This window comes from Cryptomeria japonica, chromosome 4 (assembly GCF_030272615.1).
Source record: "Cryptomeria japonica chromosome 4, Sugi_1.0, whole genome shotgun sequence".
NCBI classification, from domain to species: Eukaryota; Viridiplantae; Streptophyta; class Pinopsida; order Cupressales; family Cupressaceae; genus Cryptomeria; species Cryptomeria japonica.
In genome coordinates this window covers 324662366-324682870 of record NC_081408.1, presented here as the reverse complement: position 1 = coordinate 324682870, position 20505 = coordinate 324662366, and the positions used below count along the sequence as shown (strand labels likewise).

General features: G+C 34.2%; 1 protein-coding gene across 1 annotated transcript in view; it reads left to right on the top strand.

Annotated features, from left to right (window-relative positions):
- LOC131041667 (large ribosomal subunit protein bL17c) overlaps nucleotides 1-9379 on the top strand; it is a 28096-nt gene extending 18717 nt beyond the window's left edge. Inside the window, exon 2 of the mRNA XM_057974817.2 lies at nucleotides 8585-9379. Within this exon, the coding sequence (XP_057830800.2) occupies nucleotides 8585-8991 (407 nt within the window). The 3' untranslated portion in view covers nucleotides 8992-9379. The remainder of the gene's footprint in view (nucleotides 1-8584) is intronic.
- Nucleotides 9380-20505: the final 11126 nt, after the last annotated feature.

Sequence of the window (20505 nt, the reverse complement as noted above, 5' to 3'; positions counted from 1 at the left end):
ATTCTCCCCTAGTTTGCTTCTTGGTGAAGACTCAAAAATGTTCACGCCCCAAAGCCCTCTTTCTCCTTCGAAGCTTTTTATTTCCTTATCAAATGATATGGAAAAATGTCGATTAATAAGAGAAGTCCATTCACACCTGTTTGCCCGATAAAACATATCAAGGACAAATAAATAGAATTGATTTATATGCTTTTGCATTAAGAATGGGGTGATTATTTGTTTTATTAACTTGCTTTGTGCCATACACATTATTAGTGGCTTAGGTAATGGATTTTAAATTTATTACATAACAAGGGTTTTCCCCCTTATTCTCACACTTAATTGTTGAAATAGCCAACTAGAGTTGGCTTGGGGTATTTTTAAAAATAAACCCTACCTTGCAAGACAATTAATATGATACGCAATAAAACCTTAGCCACTGCAAAATTTAATTTAATAATTAAAAAATAACTAATTATAAATTATTATTATTAATAATAATAATCACAATTTAACTAGGAAGCCACTAGAAACTTAGGGTCGTGAAACCCTAAAACCTTTATATAGACCAGTAAGGGTTACTTGACGCGTCTATTGACGTAATTTACCAAGGTCAACATGAGACTACTTGACTCAGGGTTAGGGTTTCAGATGGCATAAGTTCTCTTTCATTACTTCCAACTTGATGATACTTTCCCTCCCTTCTTGGAGGACGACGAACTCCTGCACACACTTGCCAGTTCAAACGGTTAGCCTGCAATCTTGTCAAAACTCTGACATTTCAAAAATATTTTTAACATAAATAAAACATCTTAAATATCATCATGATAAATATCAAAACATCAATCTAACCGTTATAAGTCATCATTTCACTGACCTGAGCACAAATACCATCTACTCAGTTATAACATAAACATTTTGGCACTATTAGCATCGCGTAAATATTGCATAAAACAACTAGGGCACAAACATCTTGGCGTAAAGTTGCATTAAAAACGACTAGGGCATAAATGGGATGTAACATTATTCGTGAACTCCTTTTGTTATTTCCTTTTAATTCAAAAGGCCTAAGTTTCAAAGGGGGGCTTCAACTTAAAGAGGTTTTTTTGATTATAGGGAGAAGGGTTTCACGGTCATAAAGTTCTATTGTTCACCAATGTTGTTCATAAGTAGATTATAGCTGCTAAAGGCATGTTCAACATAGACACTGCATTGTTTCATCTACCCACTTGCAACTTCGGGACAATTTTCCTACCAAGTTAATGGCACATGTCCTTTCAAGACGATTCTTGCAGATTTCGTGGGCATTTTCTCATGCCAAGTTCTTCAATCTGGATCACCATTATTGTTGAGGATGCTCACAAGTACTCAAAAAAATATTCTCCTGTGCCATGTAGGTGCATGCAAGCACATTTTAGTATGATTGCAGGTGTGATTCAAGAGAAGAAACATCCAATTTGATGTGGGCAATTGTTGCAAAGTACTAATAGGAAATTTTTTGGGGTTTGATGTTGATCTACTTGCCCTCTCGTGTTGGTCATAGATTTGGCTGCTCACAATGATTATAAAAGTTTGAATTTTCATAGTAGAAGTTGTTGGTCATTCTTCTTTTCATAGTCACCATAGTGTAGAGAATATTATAGGGGTTTCAATTCTAGTAGTTCGTCCATAATTTGGTAGTACATTCTATAAGTTGCAAAAATGTAGCTCATTGTAGCAAATATATTGTATCTATTGTCTCCTCGACCACTTCTAGTCATTTTAGAGAATTTTGAGTGAAGTGGAGTGGAGTGATGGGTTCTTCCTTGTTTGTAATTTTAAATGTCGCAAAATTTTAGTTTATTGGAAGTTGGTATTTGTAATGGTTATTTTCATATTGCATATGAATGTTTGCAAGTTTGGAGGAGGACTCTTAATTAGATTTTTTTTTTGATGAATAGTAGCCATTTCTATTAAAAGAGATAAAGTACATTATTCACAAAAAAAGGTTGGGGGATATAATATCACCCCTCAGGAGTCAGACGGGTAGTGCTTGGATAAACAATAAACACAACACAGGCTGAGCCCAGAGAGCAGAAAACAAAAAATGGCTGCTTAAGCAGCTAGAGCAATGGCCAAAGGAGGTGGATCTCTGTCATCCTTAGGACCCCATACATCAGCAGGGTCAGGGTTATCGTCCGGAAGGGATCACCTTTCTACAGTAGCAACCTCCTCTTTCTCCTTGTCCTGAGTTGTCCAAGAGGGTGAGATTGCCAAAGCCAATAGTGGAAAGCCTTTAGAGGAGCCAGGCCATCCACTATCACCACCAGGAGCCGGCCAACCACTTGATTGCTGGTTATCATACCTTTGCTATTGTTTCTTATGTATTGTTCTTATGGTTGAATGTTACTTTGTAACTTATGTAAGGCATTGATCTTGAAACTTGACCCTCCATACACCCTTAACAAAACAAATCATTCACCAATTGTACAAGAGAATTAAATAAGTTTTTATGTTGCTCATTACTTATTGTTACACTCATGGAATATCTATAGCAAATTTTAAAGGTTTAATATTTAGAGAGTCATGTCTTGCATCTATTTATAGCTATGTAAAGAGGTCATAGCATTAGGTTAGTCTTTGATCTAGTGATGGGTCAATGTGTACATTTGGATGTTGTTATAGTTAGCATGTTGTGTAATAGCTTTAGTTATGGTTAAATCTTGTTAAAGATTGCCTTTAGAATCACCCTCTTGGCCTAGCTGTGTGCAAAGTGCAGGGGACTTTATCCACTTCTATTCATAAGTCCTAACATCACTATAATTAATTGATGAACTCTTGTTTACCCTCATGAATGACGCCCCCTCAGTCTTGGTGGTAAAAAACTATGTTCTAGGATTGGGAACTTCATTTTCGGGAAGTAACAAAGTCATTGCTACATCGGATTCAATTTGAATGCCACATCTTAATAAAGCCCTTTATAGCATAAAGAGTCAATTGATAATTTTCAAGTGAATTATTGGTGGTCAAGTTTTAGGCATGATTGCATTTTTATCAACTTATATAAAGATTCCCACCCTCTATTCTATAGTTGATGGTAGGTCCATAACATGAGTGGCCCCACTTCAGCCACATAGATTGGTAGAGGGTTACAAGGTGTTGTGGGAGCTGTCCTCCAAATGGAATGGGGTGTAGTGAGCATCTCTGAAATTTATTGCTAACTTATGGCCAGTGTATGCGTGGTACAATGGATTGTTGTAGTGATTGGTAAAAGGGACTAGAGTAGCTAGCGCCAAACCTTTCCATAAAATAGAAAATATGTCTAAGTTGGTTTCTTGCTTTCAAAACTAGTGTTAGTCCTTTCATGAGCTCATGCAACTTAACATCTGAGGAGCCTTAGGAATCAGACTATAGTGCCTCTAGGTTTTTTGACAAAGACACCTCAAATGGAAACCTGCAAACTTTAAGAGCCTTGGATGACTTAAACTTGTATTCTAAAAACCTTGGAACATTTTCTCTAGACCAAAAATATCAAGTGCTATGAATGCTTGACTTTAACAACTTCAAGAACCGCTAAATAGCTTAACAAAAATATATATGCCTGCGAGCTTTAGCCTCATTTTAAAGGCTTACAAACCTGATGTTGATTCAGCATGGTGCCATTGCCTTCAAAATTTAGTTGGGGAATTGAATGGTCAACGGAAAAAAATCTTGGCTTGTTAGAACCCTGGGAGATCCTATATTGCTTTGCATATCATCGTGCATGGAACTGAATAGAGTATCTAATATAGCCTGTTCAACCTTGCTAATAGTGTGGTTGAGTTGTCTATTTCAGGTCTCTATTTTATCCATGCTATTAAGTTTCTGTTACTGATTTTAGTTAAAATCTCTGTTCATTCTGGAATTTGTTGGAAGATTTTGGCCTTGCTTGCACTTTGTTGCTTCATGGAAATTGTACGACCAGAAAATTAGCAATCATTTAAAAGATTATAAGAGAAAACGCAAAACTCAAAAATCAATTACAAAAGATTCTAATTGCATCAAAGGAGGAATACAAATGAATGCGATAAAGGAAATCAACGAAATCAACATTAAATTCAAACCAATAGCACATCCTTGCGTGAAATCTCGATTGTTCTTTTTGTATTGTATGGACTTGTGTAATGTCCCCACTTTGGAATAGAATTTAATAATAAATAATGGTAACATTAAAATAGAAAAGAATACAAATAAAATTTAAATTAAAATATTAAATAATATAATTAAACATAATTAAAATTTAATTAAGTTAATAAATGGTCAAAAGACATGGAAGGGAAAGTTGTGACTCCCTCAAACATGCGATATAAAAGGGAGAAGAGAACCTCATTTTGAGAACGGGATTTGGGAATCAGAAGTGCAAATCTGATTTAAATAAGAAGTGCAGATCTGATTGTGAAAGGTTGTGTCCCTTTCAAAGGGCAGAAGTAATGAAGAGTTGCTCTCTTTCAAAAGGGTGCTAATGGTGAAAGGGTGTGTCTATTGCCAAAAGGCATCCATAATGAAGAGGTGTAACTTCTCCCTCACATTGAGAGATATAAAGGAAAGGAGTCAAAAGCATTCAGTGACATGATCATGGATCAGATCAGAACATTACAGTGGTATCAGAGCAATGATCATGCCATCCTGCAGGGTAAAGAATCTAAAGATGAATCAATGAATCATCCTAGTTAAGGAAAAAGAATCTAACAATATGTGTATTCACATGTATGTTCCGTGTTTGCAGATATCCATGTGTATGCTCTGTGTTTGATTCATATCTGATGTGTTTGTTTGCTCCATGAGTGTCTATGATTACTATAGACATATTTATTTAGTAACATTGTATTTGAGGTCATAGATGTGTGTCATGCTTCTAATCATAAGTTCTTAACATTAAGTGATATCTATGATATTGTGCAAACCATTTAAGAAGTGATGCAAGACAAGGATGAGAGAAAACTTGTCTTAAAATTACATAATTATGAAATGTATATGTAATTCATATTATCATTTGTATGAAGAATACCCTATGATGCATATGTTGAGCGAACTGCCATGGTAGTAATATAAGGAAGTACAAAGAAGGGAAAACAATGATGAGGTCCTCCTCTAGGTAACCCACCTCATGGTAGTTGACCGATGGTCCCATGAGGCCAAGGGGGTGTAAGACAGAGTCCACCGCTCTTGGACTTAGAGGGGAAGGGCATTCAAGACACCCTATTGTATCTTTCCAAACTCTATCATAATTGATTATTAACAAGGGGATAAGGATGGAAGTGATGAAGGGGAATGGTGATAGGATACCTCACTAGGTAGCCCACCTCATGGTAGTTTGACCAATGGTCCCATGAGGCCAAGAGGGCTCTAGCTTTCACTCCGCTCTTGGGCCTAGGGTAGAGGGTCTCTTGGACACCTCATCATTCTTCTTACTCCCACTTTCTAATGATTGAGCTCCTATAGGGAGTTGGACCAGACCCTGGTTAAGTTAATTTATGCTTAATTATCTTTCTGTAGAGATTTATATTATTAGTCCAATGGTTTCCTAACCTATTGCAGGATCTCAATCAGGTATGCATCTTGTTCCATTTGTAGTCTTACATAACATGGTGATTTAGGGCAAGAACTAGGTTCTTAGAAAAAAAGTAGCAGCATGTTTATTCTATGAGTGTTTCGAAAGCTATTTCATATTGGGAATCATTTTGAACATTCCATGATCATTGCTTGAGGACACACAATCTTGAGTGGGGCAGACTGTAATGTCCCCACTTTGGAATAGAATTTAATAAGAAATAATGATAACATTAAAATAGAAAAGAATAAAAATAAAATTTAAATTAAAATATTAAATAATATAATTAAACATAATTAAAATTTAATTAAGTGAATAGTCAAAAGACATGGAAGGAAAAGTTGTGACTCCCTCAAACATGGGATATAAAAGGGAGAAGAGAATCTCATTTTGAGAAGGGGATTTGGGAATCAGAAGTGCAAATCTGATTTAAATAAGAAGTGCAGATCTGATTGTGAAAGTTTGTGTCCCTTTCAAAGGGCAGAAGTAATGAAGAGTTTCTCTCTTTCAAAAGGGTGCTAATGGTGAAAGGGTGTGTTTATTGCCAAAAGGCATCCATAATGAAGAGGTGTGACCTCTCCCTCACATTGAGAGATATAAAGGAAAGGAGTCAAAAGCATCCAGTGACATGATCATCGATCGGATCAGATCATATCAGAACTATTATTAAGTTACAGGAATTGGCAGCCTCCTAGTATGGGACATTACAACTTGGCTCTCAGAATTGTAGCACTTCGTTCGGCAGCATGATTGCACAAAAGCTTGAAGACTGTTTGTTTTCAAATGAGGATGAAGATTGCATTTATAGATTTTCAAGATATCAATCAATGGTTGAGGTTTGTTGAGAGGAATTGATGAGGAGTTAACTGACTTCATGATTGGAGATGATTGCTCAGTTAACTGACTTGATTGGTTTGTTAAGAGAATTAATTGAGCTGTTAAGTGAATTGATAAATTTGTTAGAAGAGGTAATTGTGAGTGGAACTCAGAGTCAGTTGGTTGTTAAGAGGATTTAATTAGCTATTTAAATAATTTTCATTATTTAAATATGTGCATTAGGAGAAATACTTAAAATAAACATATTATTTATTTTGGAGGAAATTGATTTTCGAAAAGTGGACAGTTAAATATATTAAAGAATTTATATAATTGTATAAGACTTAGTTAATTAAATAATTAAATAATTATTTAGTTATGAGAAGGTAATAAAAAAAGATTTAATTAAGTTATAATAATTATTTAATTAAAGTGCATGGTAGAAGAAAATTAAAATAATCAAATAATAAAGAAAGATCATTTAATTATTTGTGCAGGGAAAGCTTAATTAAATGGGTTGAAAGGGAAAATTTGATTTTTGAATTTAGAATAGAATAAAGTTAATTTAATTAAATAATTAACACTATTTAATTATTTAAGAGGGAAGTTAGTAAAGTTTTGCATCGCAGGTGTCGGGACAATTTTAGGTGTCTACAGTAACCTCCATCTCTTTTGCTTTATGGAAGCTCACTTGTCCTCTGCTTACCCACTATCAGCTTGAACTTATTTTGTACTAGAAATTATATCAATAGCACAAATTGTTATTGTCAATACCCACAAAGCAAGTGCTGCTCATCTAATCTTTTGGTTTATGTAGGTTTTATATATTCAGTTTCAACAGATTCTATAGCCCATTTTCTAGTTTTACAGAAAAATTAATGTGTTGGTATTGATTTTGCTGGTGGCCATTTATTCAAGGTAAAATACTGGTCTTCATTTTGTGTTAACTTGTTCTTTCAATATCTTCTTCTTTATTCCTTAAATTTTGTGGGCATTGTTTTTCATTGTTACTTAGAGCAGCTAATTCTAGTCGGATCTAGATGCTTGGATATGCTTATATAGAAGCAAAGGCTTGTTGCTGATGGGAATTGTCTTAAACTATCAGGATCTTATATGGTATCAGGTCTGGGAAATTAAGTGACGAATAAATATGAAATCTGTTGTTAAATTCTTCTAGTCTATGAGAAGTACGTATTTACCTTGAAGAAATGCCATGGAATGGGAGAGAAGCAAAAATATGCAGGGAATCTTAGTAGTACCGGTTCATTATAATTGGATTCACAGTTATAAATAGCAGTTGATTCTAGTCAGATTGAGATACAAGGCTTGCTTAATAGTAAGCATAGTCTTGATGTTGGCAGGCATTGTCTTAAACCATTAGGATCTTATATGGTGTCAGGCCTGAGAAAGTCAATAAAGAATAAATATGAATTCTGTTGCTAAATTCTTCTTGTCTACGATAAGTACTTATTTACCTTGAACAAATGCTATGCAGTGGAAGGGAAATGAAAACATTTAAGGACTTAGTAGTTATAGCTTGTTATAATTGAATTCATGGTTACATTCTCAAGCTAACTAACAGCTAGAGCCTAGATCTACACAAGGATAAATTTGTAAGCTAACTTATGATGAGCTCTACCATGTATAAAGCCATGCGTTCGCAACTTTTGGGTGCCAGTTTGTAAGTTTTTAAAAATTTTCAGTCACAAGCAAGGGTAATGCAACTCCTTGCTAACCTGGTGGTGGCAGCAGCCTCTTCCATAGTGGCTTGGGAGATAAAGGCAAATGCCTTACAAAGTGCCTCACTCAAAGTAAAATTTGGATTCAGCATGCCTAATGGTGTAACTGTCCATTTGACAAACTTGATTACTAAATAATTCTGGTCCTATAATGCTTATTCTGGTTGTTAATTGTGTTTCTCCTATGATCTTATTGTCATTTTCTTTCATTTGAATTGCATGAGGAGAATACATGATCACTTTGACTTATGTTGAAAATTTTAATTCAATTCCTTCGCCTGAACTCATCAATTTTGCTTTCAAGATATCAGTTGCTCTGCTGAATTACTTTTATAGTCTGCTAACAGAGAGGATTGGTCTCACCGCATGAGATTACATTGTACTAGATGACATGGTCATTCATGAGTTATAGATATTTACTGAACTTGGTGCAATTTTTCCTTTGGTGTTTATTTTTAATGGATTGCTCATTTCTGTCCAGAGCATGAATTTTCTGGTTTAAACCTTGATATGCTGGGAGGAACAAGATTCTTTCTCATGAGACATGGAAAACGTGTACCAAAGCTCAACAGACCTCCTGACCAGAGACGTGCATTGCTGCGTGGCCTTACCACAGAGATTCTTAGACATGGACGGATTAAGACTACAAGAGCCAAAGCCCGTGCCATGAGGAAATATGTAGACAAAATGATTACATTAGCCAAGGGAGGAACATTGCATAAACGAAGGCAAGCATTAGGCTTTATATATGATAAACAGTTGGTCCATGCATTGTTTGCAGAGGTACAGGAGAGGTATGGTGAAAGGAATGGTGGTTATACAAGAATTACACGAACTAGAAATAGGCGAGGTGATAATGCACCAATGGCATTCATTGAGCTTGTCTAGTTTCTAGGGCTATTGGGCATTGTGTAACAATGTGAATTTGAGACAAAAGAATTGTTTTGTATATTGTTAGTGAATTGGAACTCAGTTTTGATGGCGATTATTTGACATAAGCTACTTCTAATGGAGTAAACATCTACTTTATTTCATCTGGTGTTGAAATTTAGGCCATGGATTTGCAGAAAGAATCAATTTGTATTCCAGTCCTTGGATCAGCAATTAATTAAGATGGGGCTAAAAGAGAACGATCTGTTTATATTCCAGTACTTTGATCAACCATCAATTGGGATGGGCCTAAAAGGCAGTATTCTTACTTTGCAAGGTGGATTACCTTCACTTGCAGAACATTGTTCTATTTTCATTGTCAAATTCCTTTCCTCCATTCTTTACCTGTTTGATAGTGTTAGTATTTGCTTGCCCTTATGACATTCATAAACTTCAAGCTTGCATTTCAAAAAAATAGTTCTCAACTTATTTTTGTAAAACAGAAAAGCAGTTTGTTTGTTCAGCAATAGACTAAGGTTACCGATTTTCTATATTTCTTTACATTATTTATAAAAATTCTGGATCTTCCAAATAGATATGGGACCGTTAGATTCAGGCACTGCTATCCAAAATTTTAAGCCTTAATTTTGCTCTATGTTATCCTCTCATTCATATAGAGCTGTAGTTAAGCCAAAATTGAATAATGTTGTTCAAGATAAGTTATATATTATTATGTTTAAGAAATTTTGCTGTTAGTGAGCATTAAACAAGGAGAATTGAAGAGTAAGGAAGGTCTTGATGAATGCCACATTCACCTTGTACAGCATGACTCTTTTTTCCTTGAATTAGTAAGTACTCTGCAACATTTTTCACTGTTAGTTCTGATGATTCCACAACCACATGCACGATGCACCCATACCCACAACCGAAATCTTTATCCATGCAGAAGGGAGTAGTTAGGAAACTTTTGCTAGTATCCTTTAATTCGTTGTTTCCTTTAGTAGTCCACCATACCAGCCAATACACTAAATTGTTTTCTGCAGGTTGTTTCATGTCTGTTGTAAGAAATGAGGAATGCAATGGGGATATTGAGGAGGTTTCTGTGCAAACTATGTGCAGCATATACAGTAACGTTTTTAGAGTGTTCATTAATTACACATTGATTGTTAAAACATCATAAAAGATCAAACACCTATAATGATTACACAAAAAATCCGATGTAGTATTATTGCATATCTATAGCCATAGGCTATAACCAAACAATAAACAATAACAAATAAAGGCAAACAGGTTAAGAATTTCTAATATAAGAAAGCAAACATCGACAAGAAAACATGTGTCTAGTGGTATATAAGATAATATCACACGTCTAATCAAATAAATAAATAGGAAAATGGTTGATAAGACATACAAGTTGCAGATTGCACATAATGTGTAAAGATGAAATGTTCCAATAAATGTATTAAGAATGAAGAAAAAATCTTACAATCGTAACTGAACCATTATTTGTGAGAGGTTATTGAATTCCATGTTTGAAAGACTACAGTCCATTTGTCACAGGCTCTCCATGAGATCTTATGTATTGAACGATTGCAAATAAAGCTTGTACTTACTGTTTTAATTTGCCTTCAAGTTGATATAGAAAATTGTTTTTAAAATATATACAGCATTAGGCATTAAAGGTGAAGGCCCTGAAGTGAGCAAAGCTGTCAGTTTGTCATGCTGCATGATCAGCACACCAACATTAATTGGCGTTAAAGTTTATATTAGTTTATTATAGGTGGTTGACTCCATATGACATTGCAGATGCACAACAATAGTGGTGTGGGATTCTATTTTGAGCAGCAAGGAGAGAAAAATACCAAGCTTGCAATTCAGGAATGAGAAAGGCTTACATGGATTTCCACATGCCTGTCCAAATATGCTATCGATTCTTTTAGATGCTACTTTCCCATCGATACAATGAGAAAATATTTGTTCAATGCCATGGATATGAAAGAGCTTGGATTTGCAATTTATGTTTATGTTTATGTTTTCTGCATTTGTCTTTTATTTTTATTATAAAACTCTTATATTTTTTGAAGCTGAATTTCTTTGGCTTTTTTAATGCTCTTGCACATAGCATCTGATTTCTGTCTTTTGAACATCTCTTTAATGAGCTGTCAGTTTGGAATCCACAGACCAGACCATTTTGGAACCTGTAGGGGACACAGATTACAAGGTTTAGCAATCTCTGTTATTGTTTCATTGCTAAATGATTGGTTCCCTTACTGAGATTTGAACTTGCAACATATGTTCCTTTGTTGTAAATTGTTTCACAAAGAAAGCTTATTAGTTTTTAGCTTTTATACACGATATTATGCCCTACTGGCTTTATACTACACTTTCTTTTCTTCTTGTGTTGTGCTTAATTGCTTTGATGAGACTAAACGAAGAACATTGTTGTTCTTGTTTGATTTTGTACAATGAAGTGTTTTTCGGCTTCTAATTATTTGATGTGTCCTTTTTTTAAACTTTCAAGGGCTGACTCATTGCAATGAAGAGACTAAACTATATTTAGCATTTGCTCATATGGGTTGTTCCCAGTTCACCCCCTAATTTACCTGGCATCAGGTCAGGCAGAGTACCAAGTCCAAAATCTCTCTCAAACAAGGTCTTGTGGTTGTGGTGTCTGTTGTATTAATCGTCATTCAAGGCAATTCTCGTTGTAGCATTGGTAATGAAATCATTTTTCTTCAGGCTTAGAACAAGCATTTTTACTTTCATTAATCGAATTTTTAGAGGTTTCGAGTAACCATTCATATTTTCCTTCAATTTCAGAGTATTTATATTGTAAAGAGAGGAAATTTGTTTCAAATATTCCAAGTATACTTATTTCATTTGAAAATTTAGCTGAAGTGAAGATGCGTTGTGGTTGATGAAGGCGCAGCTGGTGTATATGAACAGAATTTTGGTTTTGCTTTCCAAGAATATGCTATAAAAGCATTCTACATGGGTTCAGTAATCGTTTTGCAATTGTTTTCATGTGTTAAGGGGCTTTTATTCATCAGACTCGATTGAATCTGTTACTGTGCTTGTCAGAGGTCTTGCAGCAGAATGTTTATACCGCTAAATGCTAATATTTCTCCATGGAAAACAGATCGGACTTCAAAGCATATTATTAGGTGGTGAGGGTAATATGATTTTGCCACACAAAATGAGTCAGTCACTGCATTCATCTTATTAGAATCTATACATCGTTGAGATACTTGCTTTGCTACAGATTGAAACTCTTAAGTTTATCGTCATCCTTTCAATCATTTTTGTCAGACAGCTTCTGTGACACCAAATGAGCCCCTTTTCTTCAATTTTCACAACTGCAGAAATCAATTCATTATTTACATTCATGATTTGACTAATAGTGTTTGGTTTACCTCAGTCAAATTTCTCTTGAAAGAAGAATTCCGTTCTCTGTGGATAGTAATGAAGTCAGGAGTTGACTGGAAAGCAATAATTTGTTTAATTGACTGTTTCAGAATTTTGAAGTATTGTATTTGTTGGAGAGCATGATCCACTGAACGTGTTGTACATTGAAAAAGAATCGATTGTTTAACGAATTCGAAGATATACAATACGTTTGTGGTGCATTTTAGCGAGTTTGCCATTGTTATGCTGCATAACTTTGTACTCGAGCTTTAGGGCAGGATAAGTCTTTTTCAATTTTAAGGCAATACTCAAACAAAATTACTATTTCCCTTAAAAATATTTTTACGTTCTAGCTTTAGGTGTATATACATAAAAGTTGAAATTCGGGTTTTTCGTTGTATCCGTTACAATTCATCTCTATGAAATAAAGTTAATGGCTGCAGTCATTCATTGACAACTTATACCCGTCTGCAGTCCAAATTCTTATGACTACAACTCACAAGCCGCAGTCATCCACTGATTAACTTATTACCCCCGTATGCAGTCCAATTTCTTATAACTACAACGGGTGAATGTCTTTTTCATATTAGATGAATAATAATCAAACTTTACCTCTACAGTTTTTATATATGCATTAAACTTTATTGGTAAAGTTTGGTTTATCCCTTTACCTATATTTGTATATAAATTTTAATGGTGAAGTTTGGTTTATCCCTTTATCTATATTTGTATATAAATTTTAATGGTGAAGTTTGGTTTTTTCCTTATATCTCTCACTTTTTGTCTGAATAAAATAAACATTAAAAAAGTTGTTATCCACCTTATTTCTCTGTTTGCAAGTTGTAGTTATCCACTTATTCCTCTGTTTACGGTCCAAATTCTTAATGACCCACTAAAGTATACGTATGTATTTGTCTATATAAAATGAATATTATGAAGTTGCAATCTTCCAATTTATTCTAGTCCAAATTTCTTAGGGCCACAATTTGTTAATGTACATGCAAATGACATACATATAGCTTAAATCAAATCAAATACATGCAAATCCGAAATTGAAGATGTTGATAGATTGGATGTGGTTGCTCAAGATTCCAACAACATGATGATATATGATATAACACATATCTAAATCGGAGGAGAGGCCTTTGTTTTATAGAATTCCCAAGAGGCAAAATCCATGGCTAAGATAAGGAGGTTCAATAGAGGGCTATGATTAATCAAAAGTTAGGGTTAGGCTTCAAAGTTGTGTTCATGTGACAAGTGTCACATTAGGGACAAGGTCTAGACCTTAAGATTAGGTTAGGGCAACATCCTTATAGGAATGGTTAGGATTAAGAGGTTTAAGTTAAGATGGATGGATAGGAAATAAAGTTAGTTTGACTTTTGGGAAGGTGTCTAGGTTCAATAAATGAGGATAGTGATTGGTTAGTCATATGAAGAGGACAAGGTGGGACACTTGTCACATGAGTATGAATTTAGATTATGATCTATGTGAACAAAATGAGAGACTAAGATTGAATGGACAAAGATAACATTAAATTAGAAATTTGTTGAATTACTTAAATAAATAATCGATATTTATTTAATTATAGAAATAAGATAAAAGTAAAATAATTAAATAAATAATAAATAAATATTTATTTAATTACAAATATTAAGCTAAAAATGAAATTAATTAAATAAATTATAAATATTTATCTAATTATGGGTCATACTAGAATTAGTTGTGGCTGTGGGTGCTGGCTATGGCACTGATAGAATGCATTGACTCCATACTGTATTTATAAGTCTTACTAATAATATACACAGTGGAATGGTACATTCTGTCAGCCTCATAGACAGAACATACACATCTCTATATACACATCTCTATATGTATATAAAAAATACAGATACGTATAAATATACTTAAATAGATATTAGTAAAGTTCAAATAAAAATATTGTACATTGGCTTGAGAAAAAGTCTAATTTTGCTTTTTTAATTATAATTCAAATGAGATTTTATTTCTTCATATTTGACAACAATAAAAATAATTTCTCTAATTAACGATGGCAAATCAGCGCTGTTATGCTTTGCCTCGTAGAATGGGTATATTCCTCTTACACATAACCACAAAAAACGGCTCTACTGGTTTGGACTTCACATGGAAGAATTTCGATGTTCTCCCTTCTCAGGCCAAATTAATCCTTATCACCGAACTCTCAAATAGGAATATGATACTTTTTAATAAGGCGAACGAATTAAATATGATGGGGGGTCATGTCTGGGTGATATAGAATCATAATTGGATATCAAAAGTAGATTCATGCGGACCACGACAATCATGACCGAAGGATTTATGTTGGGGTGCCAATGTACACAACCGTATCTTAACCGGAGACAGATTACAAAGGTTGGGTTTCTCAGGTCCTTCCTGATGCTCATTATGCAAGAACAACGAGGAGATTGCTAATCACTTGCTATTACAATGTTCCTTCGCCTGGGAATGCTGGAATGATTGTGTCAAAAAGTTGGGTTTGTTCGGTCCCCTCCCCTCCAACATTGCATAATTGTTGCAAAGCTGGTCGAGGCTATACAAAGACTTGATGTGGGCCGGTTTGTGGGTTGAGGCTTTTGCATTGTTACCTAGCAAATCTGGAAGGAGTGTAATGGTAGAATCTTCAAGGAAAAGGCATTACCCACAGTGATGGTTATCAACAAGATTGAAATGGGATTATGTGAGCACCAAAACTCAAAGGTTCAAAGGTTCAGAAGCTGAGGAAATATAGATTCTTCTTTAGGATGATTTAAATCACATATATTAGATTTTGATTTCTAAGCTTAAAAGTGTAAAACACTCAGAATTAACTGACATTCTCTAAGCTTAATATGTTGCTTATTCTAGAACAACAACACGAACAAAGAAATGACAAATGTTGAAAGCCCCTTCCTTTTTCTGCAATCCATAAGATGAGGCTTGCCTTACTGCAAGGTAGATTGAAACTCAACTTTGCTTGAACCTCAAGAGGCAACCTTGGCATATCTGGAGCAGGAGCATGTAAGAAATGATCAGGGCAGGTATGTTGGGCGAGCTTTATTGAGCTGCCTGACGGTACCAAAACTGATGCTGAATTTGCTACCTTGCTGGAAGGTCCAAAAATTTGTGCAAAGGAAAAGCTCTTCTTGATTGATATCGAAGGTGATTTATAAATCGTGATTAGAGCTGTTGCCTGCAAGAAGGCCTTAAGTTCCAAAAGATATCCCAATCAAGTGCTGGTGTCTTTTCAATCAGTAGTGTACAAACATATACAGGACAATATAGGGACCTTATTATTTCAAAATTATTTGTTTGCATAATGATGGTTCAAGTATATATCTAGAAAACAAAAAAAGAGATTCTTTTATAGTCTATGATATTGGGCAATCTATATATGGGTCTATAAATGGCTTGTAGTAATATGAGGTGTACATACCTAGAAAGAAAGGAAGAAAGATTCTTTTATAGTCCACTATACTAGGTGGTCTACAAATGAGGTGTACATACCTAAAAAGAAAGGAAGAAAGATTCTTTTATAGTCAACAATACCAGGGGGTCTGTATATGGGTCTACAAATGGCTTGTAGTAACATGGGACTACCTCGTACTCCTTGCGGGAGACACCTAACTGTGCTACAAATGAGGCGTACATACCTTACCTCTTGTAGGATTTGAACTTGTGACCTCTCTTTCAAGAACACAAATTCTCCACCACAAGTTCTAACACAAGTACATATGGAGTTAGCTTAGTTATATATCACCTATTCATAGGATGACTAGCTAATATCCATATCACATGTATACATGGTGACTTAGGCATATCACATATTGTGTGAATAATTCATTTATATTGGGACAAAAACACAAAACCGTGTCACATTTCACGCTAACTTATCAACACAAGTAATTTAAGTAATTCTACTTAAAAAATAATTTTAGTCGAACATATGATTTATAGAGATTCATTATAGCTATATTATATATGGGCCACAATTTTTATACCACTTTGGGTCTAATTACCAATTTAAATTTTTTTTTTTTTTGAAAATTTTGATGTTTCAACAACTCTTTACTCATATAAATAATTTTTTTTGAAATGTAATAATACCCATTTATAGATCTATAAGTGAATTTTTCAAAATATATCTTTTAATATTTTAATTAGTTTTTATAATTTATATTATTTTTATTGAAAGTAGGTCATCAACACTAAAATATAAGATTGATTATCTTGTAAAAGAAAAATAGTTAAATTTATTTAAAATTTTTTAAAAAAATAAATGCATTAGAAAAAATAGTCTATGTCAAGATGATATAATTATAATTTGGATAAATAATTAAGAAAAAAGGTGACACCAAATGGAAAGACTTATATTTCAGTGCACAACTTTTCAAATTCATTGAAATATATATATACATAAAAAATAGTTAAAAATATATTTTTGCACTAAAGTTTCAAGTTATCAATGAATAAAAAAAGGAAAAATTTACTATATAAAGTGTGACACCTCATGTAACTTCAATTTTAACATTTTCTCAACAACTAAATTATAGTGTTTACTTTATAGGAAAGTATATTCAAATAATTTTTAATTTTTAAAAAAAAAATGCAAACATAAAATTCACAGAAAAATATACATTTTATTAGTTTACATCATTTCAAAATTCAAAACATATATTTCAATTTCTATTGATTCAATTTAAAAATTTGAATCAACATTGGCCATTTCCGTTATAAAAGTGTGACACAACTTTGTACTGTTATCCATTGCATTTACATAGTGTGAATAATTCATTTATATCACATATACATAATATGCTAATTGATGCATGTAGCACATATATTTTATGACTAACTCAAGCATCTAACATATACATAATGAATAAATAATATGTCCACACAAATATCAACAATAAAAATAAAAGTGAATGTGATCTAGTACATGCACCATACCATTATTTAGTTACTAACTGTAGCGTGGTAAATTGTACACCCTTAATTGGGTGGCACAATTCCACGCTTAAGTTAGCACTCGCCTTAGTGTGTTTGCATCTTGCATTTAAATTTCTCTTTAAGCATTTAATTAATTAATTTAATTAAATCTAAAGTCTTCCTTCATCCCTCTACACTTTATAAAATTGGGCCCTTTACCTTAAGTGTGCCCCTTTTAATTTTATTCTTCCAATAAATCATTTCCTCAAATACCCTAATTATGTCTTATTTCAACTTTCAAGGCTCGATTTCACATATCTAAACATCTCAAATTCCCATAAACTCTTGGAATTTACTCTAAAATCACAATATCTTGCTTCCCCAAAAATTTGGTGAAAAGTTGGTCGGACTGTGTGTTTGGACCAAGTTGGTACCTTCTTGGTTCCGACTTTTTCTCCCCAAATTTCGGGAGCATGTTTTGGGGGTACTTTAATATTCAAATCCAAGAGATTGGCAGAAAATATTATTTCTAGATGAGCCTATGACTCGAAACAAAGTTATGGTCTCATACATAAAGCCTTTCTTTCCTCATTTGAAGGATCTAAGATCTAGCGATTAAATGAGCCTCTCGTGAAGTGAAAGTGCAGGTTTTATGAAGTCTACATCAACAAATCAAGTATTCACCAAGTCTACATCAAGCATTTTCAATATCCCTTAGGAGCTTTGAAGACATTGAAGAATAATAGGAGATCACCAACTGATGATTGGCTAGTACCTCTCCCTTAGGGTTTGATATGGTTTCATGTATTTGTATGAGCTTCATTTTCAGATATACATTCATGCTTTAGATCTCTAATTCATTTGCGATTTGAAACATTTGTACTTACATTTACAAGCATTTAGGGTTTGCTCTCTAAAGCGTAGGGTAGAACTCTAGCCTCTTTATTTCTCTCATTTATGATCTTGCATACACACAAGATTTTTGCACACACATTTTCAATACATTACAGGCTATTTGTGGAGGTGGAAATCACCAAAACGAGGGGTTTGACTAAGGAAAAACCCTATAACCACCTAGACACCCCTTTTCAAGTTGCAAGTGCAGGTACAGGAATTCGGCGGACACATGAATTTCGGGACCAACGAAAGACACAAAGATGGTCCTAGTGCTAGAATTTGATATCTGATCATAGAGACAAGGGTGTGGCGCCCTGAGATAGGACTAGGGATAGGACCAGAGCGTGGGGCCTTCGCCCCCATGGTTTTGTAGTTTTTTGTGCCAAATCTACATCTCATACCCTCAGGACCTCAGATTCAGAAATCCAACCTTTATCCAACACAAGGACTAAGGCGCCTGATGCCATGGTCATGCCAATTGTGCTTTAGTTTTCAGCATCAGGTGCACCTCTGAGCCTCTTTTCTAGTCCTGCTTTTTGTATCTTAGTTTCAGTGTGCACAAAATCTGCATTTTTAGTTTCAGTGTGCACAAAATCTGCATTTTCAGTTTTAGTGTGCACAAAATCTGCATTTTCAGTTTAAGTGTACTTCGTTTCTTATCTCCTAACTTAGTTGATTATTGCATCATATTTTGCATATCTACTAATCTCCTAGCTTAGTTTATTGTTGCATCATATTTTGCATATCTACTCATTATTTACAACATAGGAATAGAAACCCTAAGAGATATTCCTTGACTCTCTCTTCCCTACAAGAAGTAGTCAAAGCGAGATATCTCCCTAGGCTATTTCGTATTCGACTGTGTGTACATGAGAGTGGGATTAGGTCTTAACCACTTGATTCCATTTTTATGCTCCACATTTTGGTGAACCCGATGTGAATCCAATCTTCTTTAAATTTGAATTTCCTAGTTAGATCTAGTTATTGCATCTTTCTTTTCATTAAAAAGCATAATCATTCAAAAAAAAGAGAGTTTTCATTCATTGTATGCATTGTGTGTTTTAAGTTTCGTTCTTCATTTCAAAAATGTCGGATCTTTACTTGCAAGAATTTTATTCCTTTGATAATGCATTTGCTTATGCTGATTATGAGTTTAGTAAGGAAGAACTAGATGAGGCTCTTGATGAGTTTCTATACCCTAAACCTTCTAAACCTACATTTTGCCAAAAGCTAATCAGCCTTGTTACTATGCCGTTTTGTAGTGATGAGAACGATAAGTTGAATGATTCTTCTCATGAATACATTCCTATAAACTCGTCCTCTAAATCTAGTGACATGGTGGTTTATAACAATCCCCTTTATGAGGACCTATCTCCTTTTGAACCTAAAGATAAACCATTTAATATATATGATCATGCTATGTTGGATGATGCTCTTAATGATTTTATGTCTTTGCCAATCTCTTCAAACAAAGATCACACATCTAAAAGATTGATTAACATGATAAATGTGAATGAACATAACTAACCTCTTCTTGTGGTTCAAGGTGCTTACCCTTCTCCGACATCACAATCTTTAAACCAACCTCTCTTTACAGTTCAAGGTGGTTATGGCAATGATTCTTTTTGTACTCCTAATAAACCCATTATCACTATGCAAAGAGGATATCCCACTAAGAGTCCTTATGAATATGCTAAACAAATAACTAGATAGAGTTATCATTTGGTTGCCCATAGCTATAACACAAGAAATAATAGGCAAAGTAATCCTCCTCCGGTTATTCCAACTTCACTTCCTAATCCTCAACCCATTTCTCTTCAAACACCTCACATTTCACAAGCTCTTGGTAAGAAGTACAATCTCATTGAACAACTCAAGGCCACTCTAGCCAAGATCTCCCTTTGGGATTTGACTCAAACCTCTTCAACATATCATGGAATGTTACAAGATGCCTTAAAAACTTTGAATGTCCCATCAGCCATGAAATCTAATAATATGGCTTCCTTGATTGACTCCATGATAACACCTAAAGCTCAAATTGTGTTCACCCAAAATGAGTTACCTCCTCGTGAAGTTCACTGCCAATATGATCCTCTCATGATTATTGTTCTTATCAATGGAAATGCCATAAGGCGAACCCTAGTGGATAATGGCTCTGACCTTAATGTTTGTAGTGTTAACTTGTTGCATAAGATCAATGTGGACACTTCTATCATCAAACCTGACTCCCTTACTATTCGTGGCTTTGATAATGTGACTAGGTCTTCATTAGGTATTAT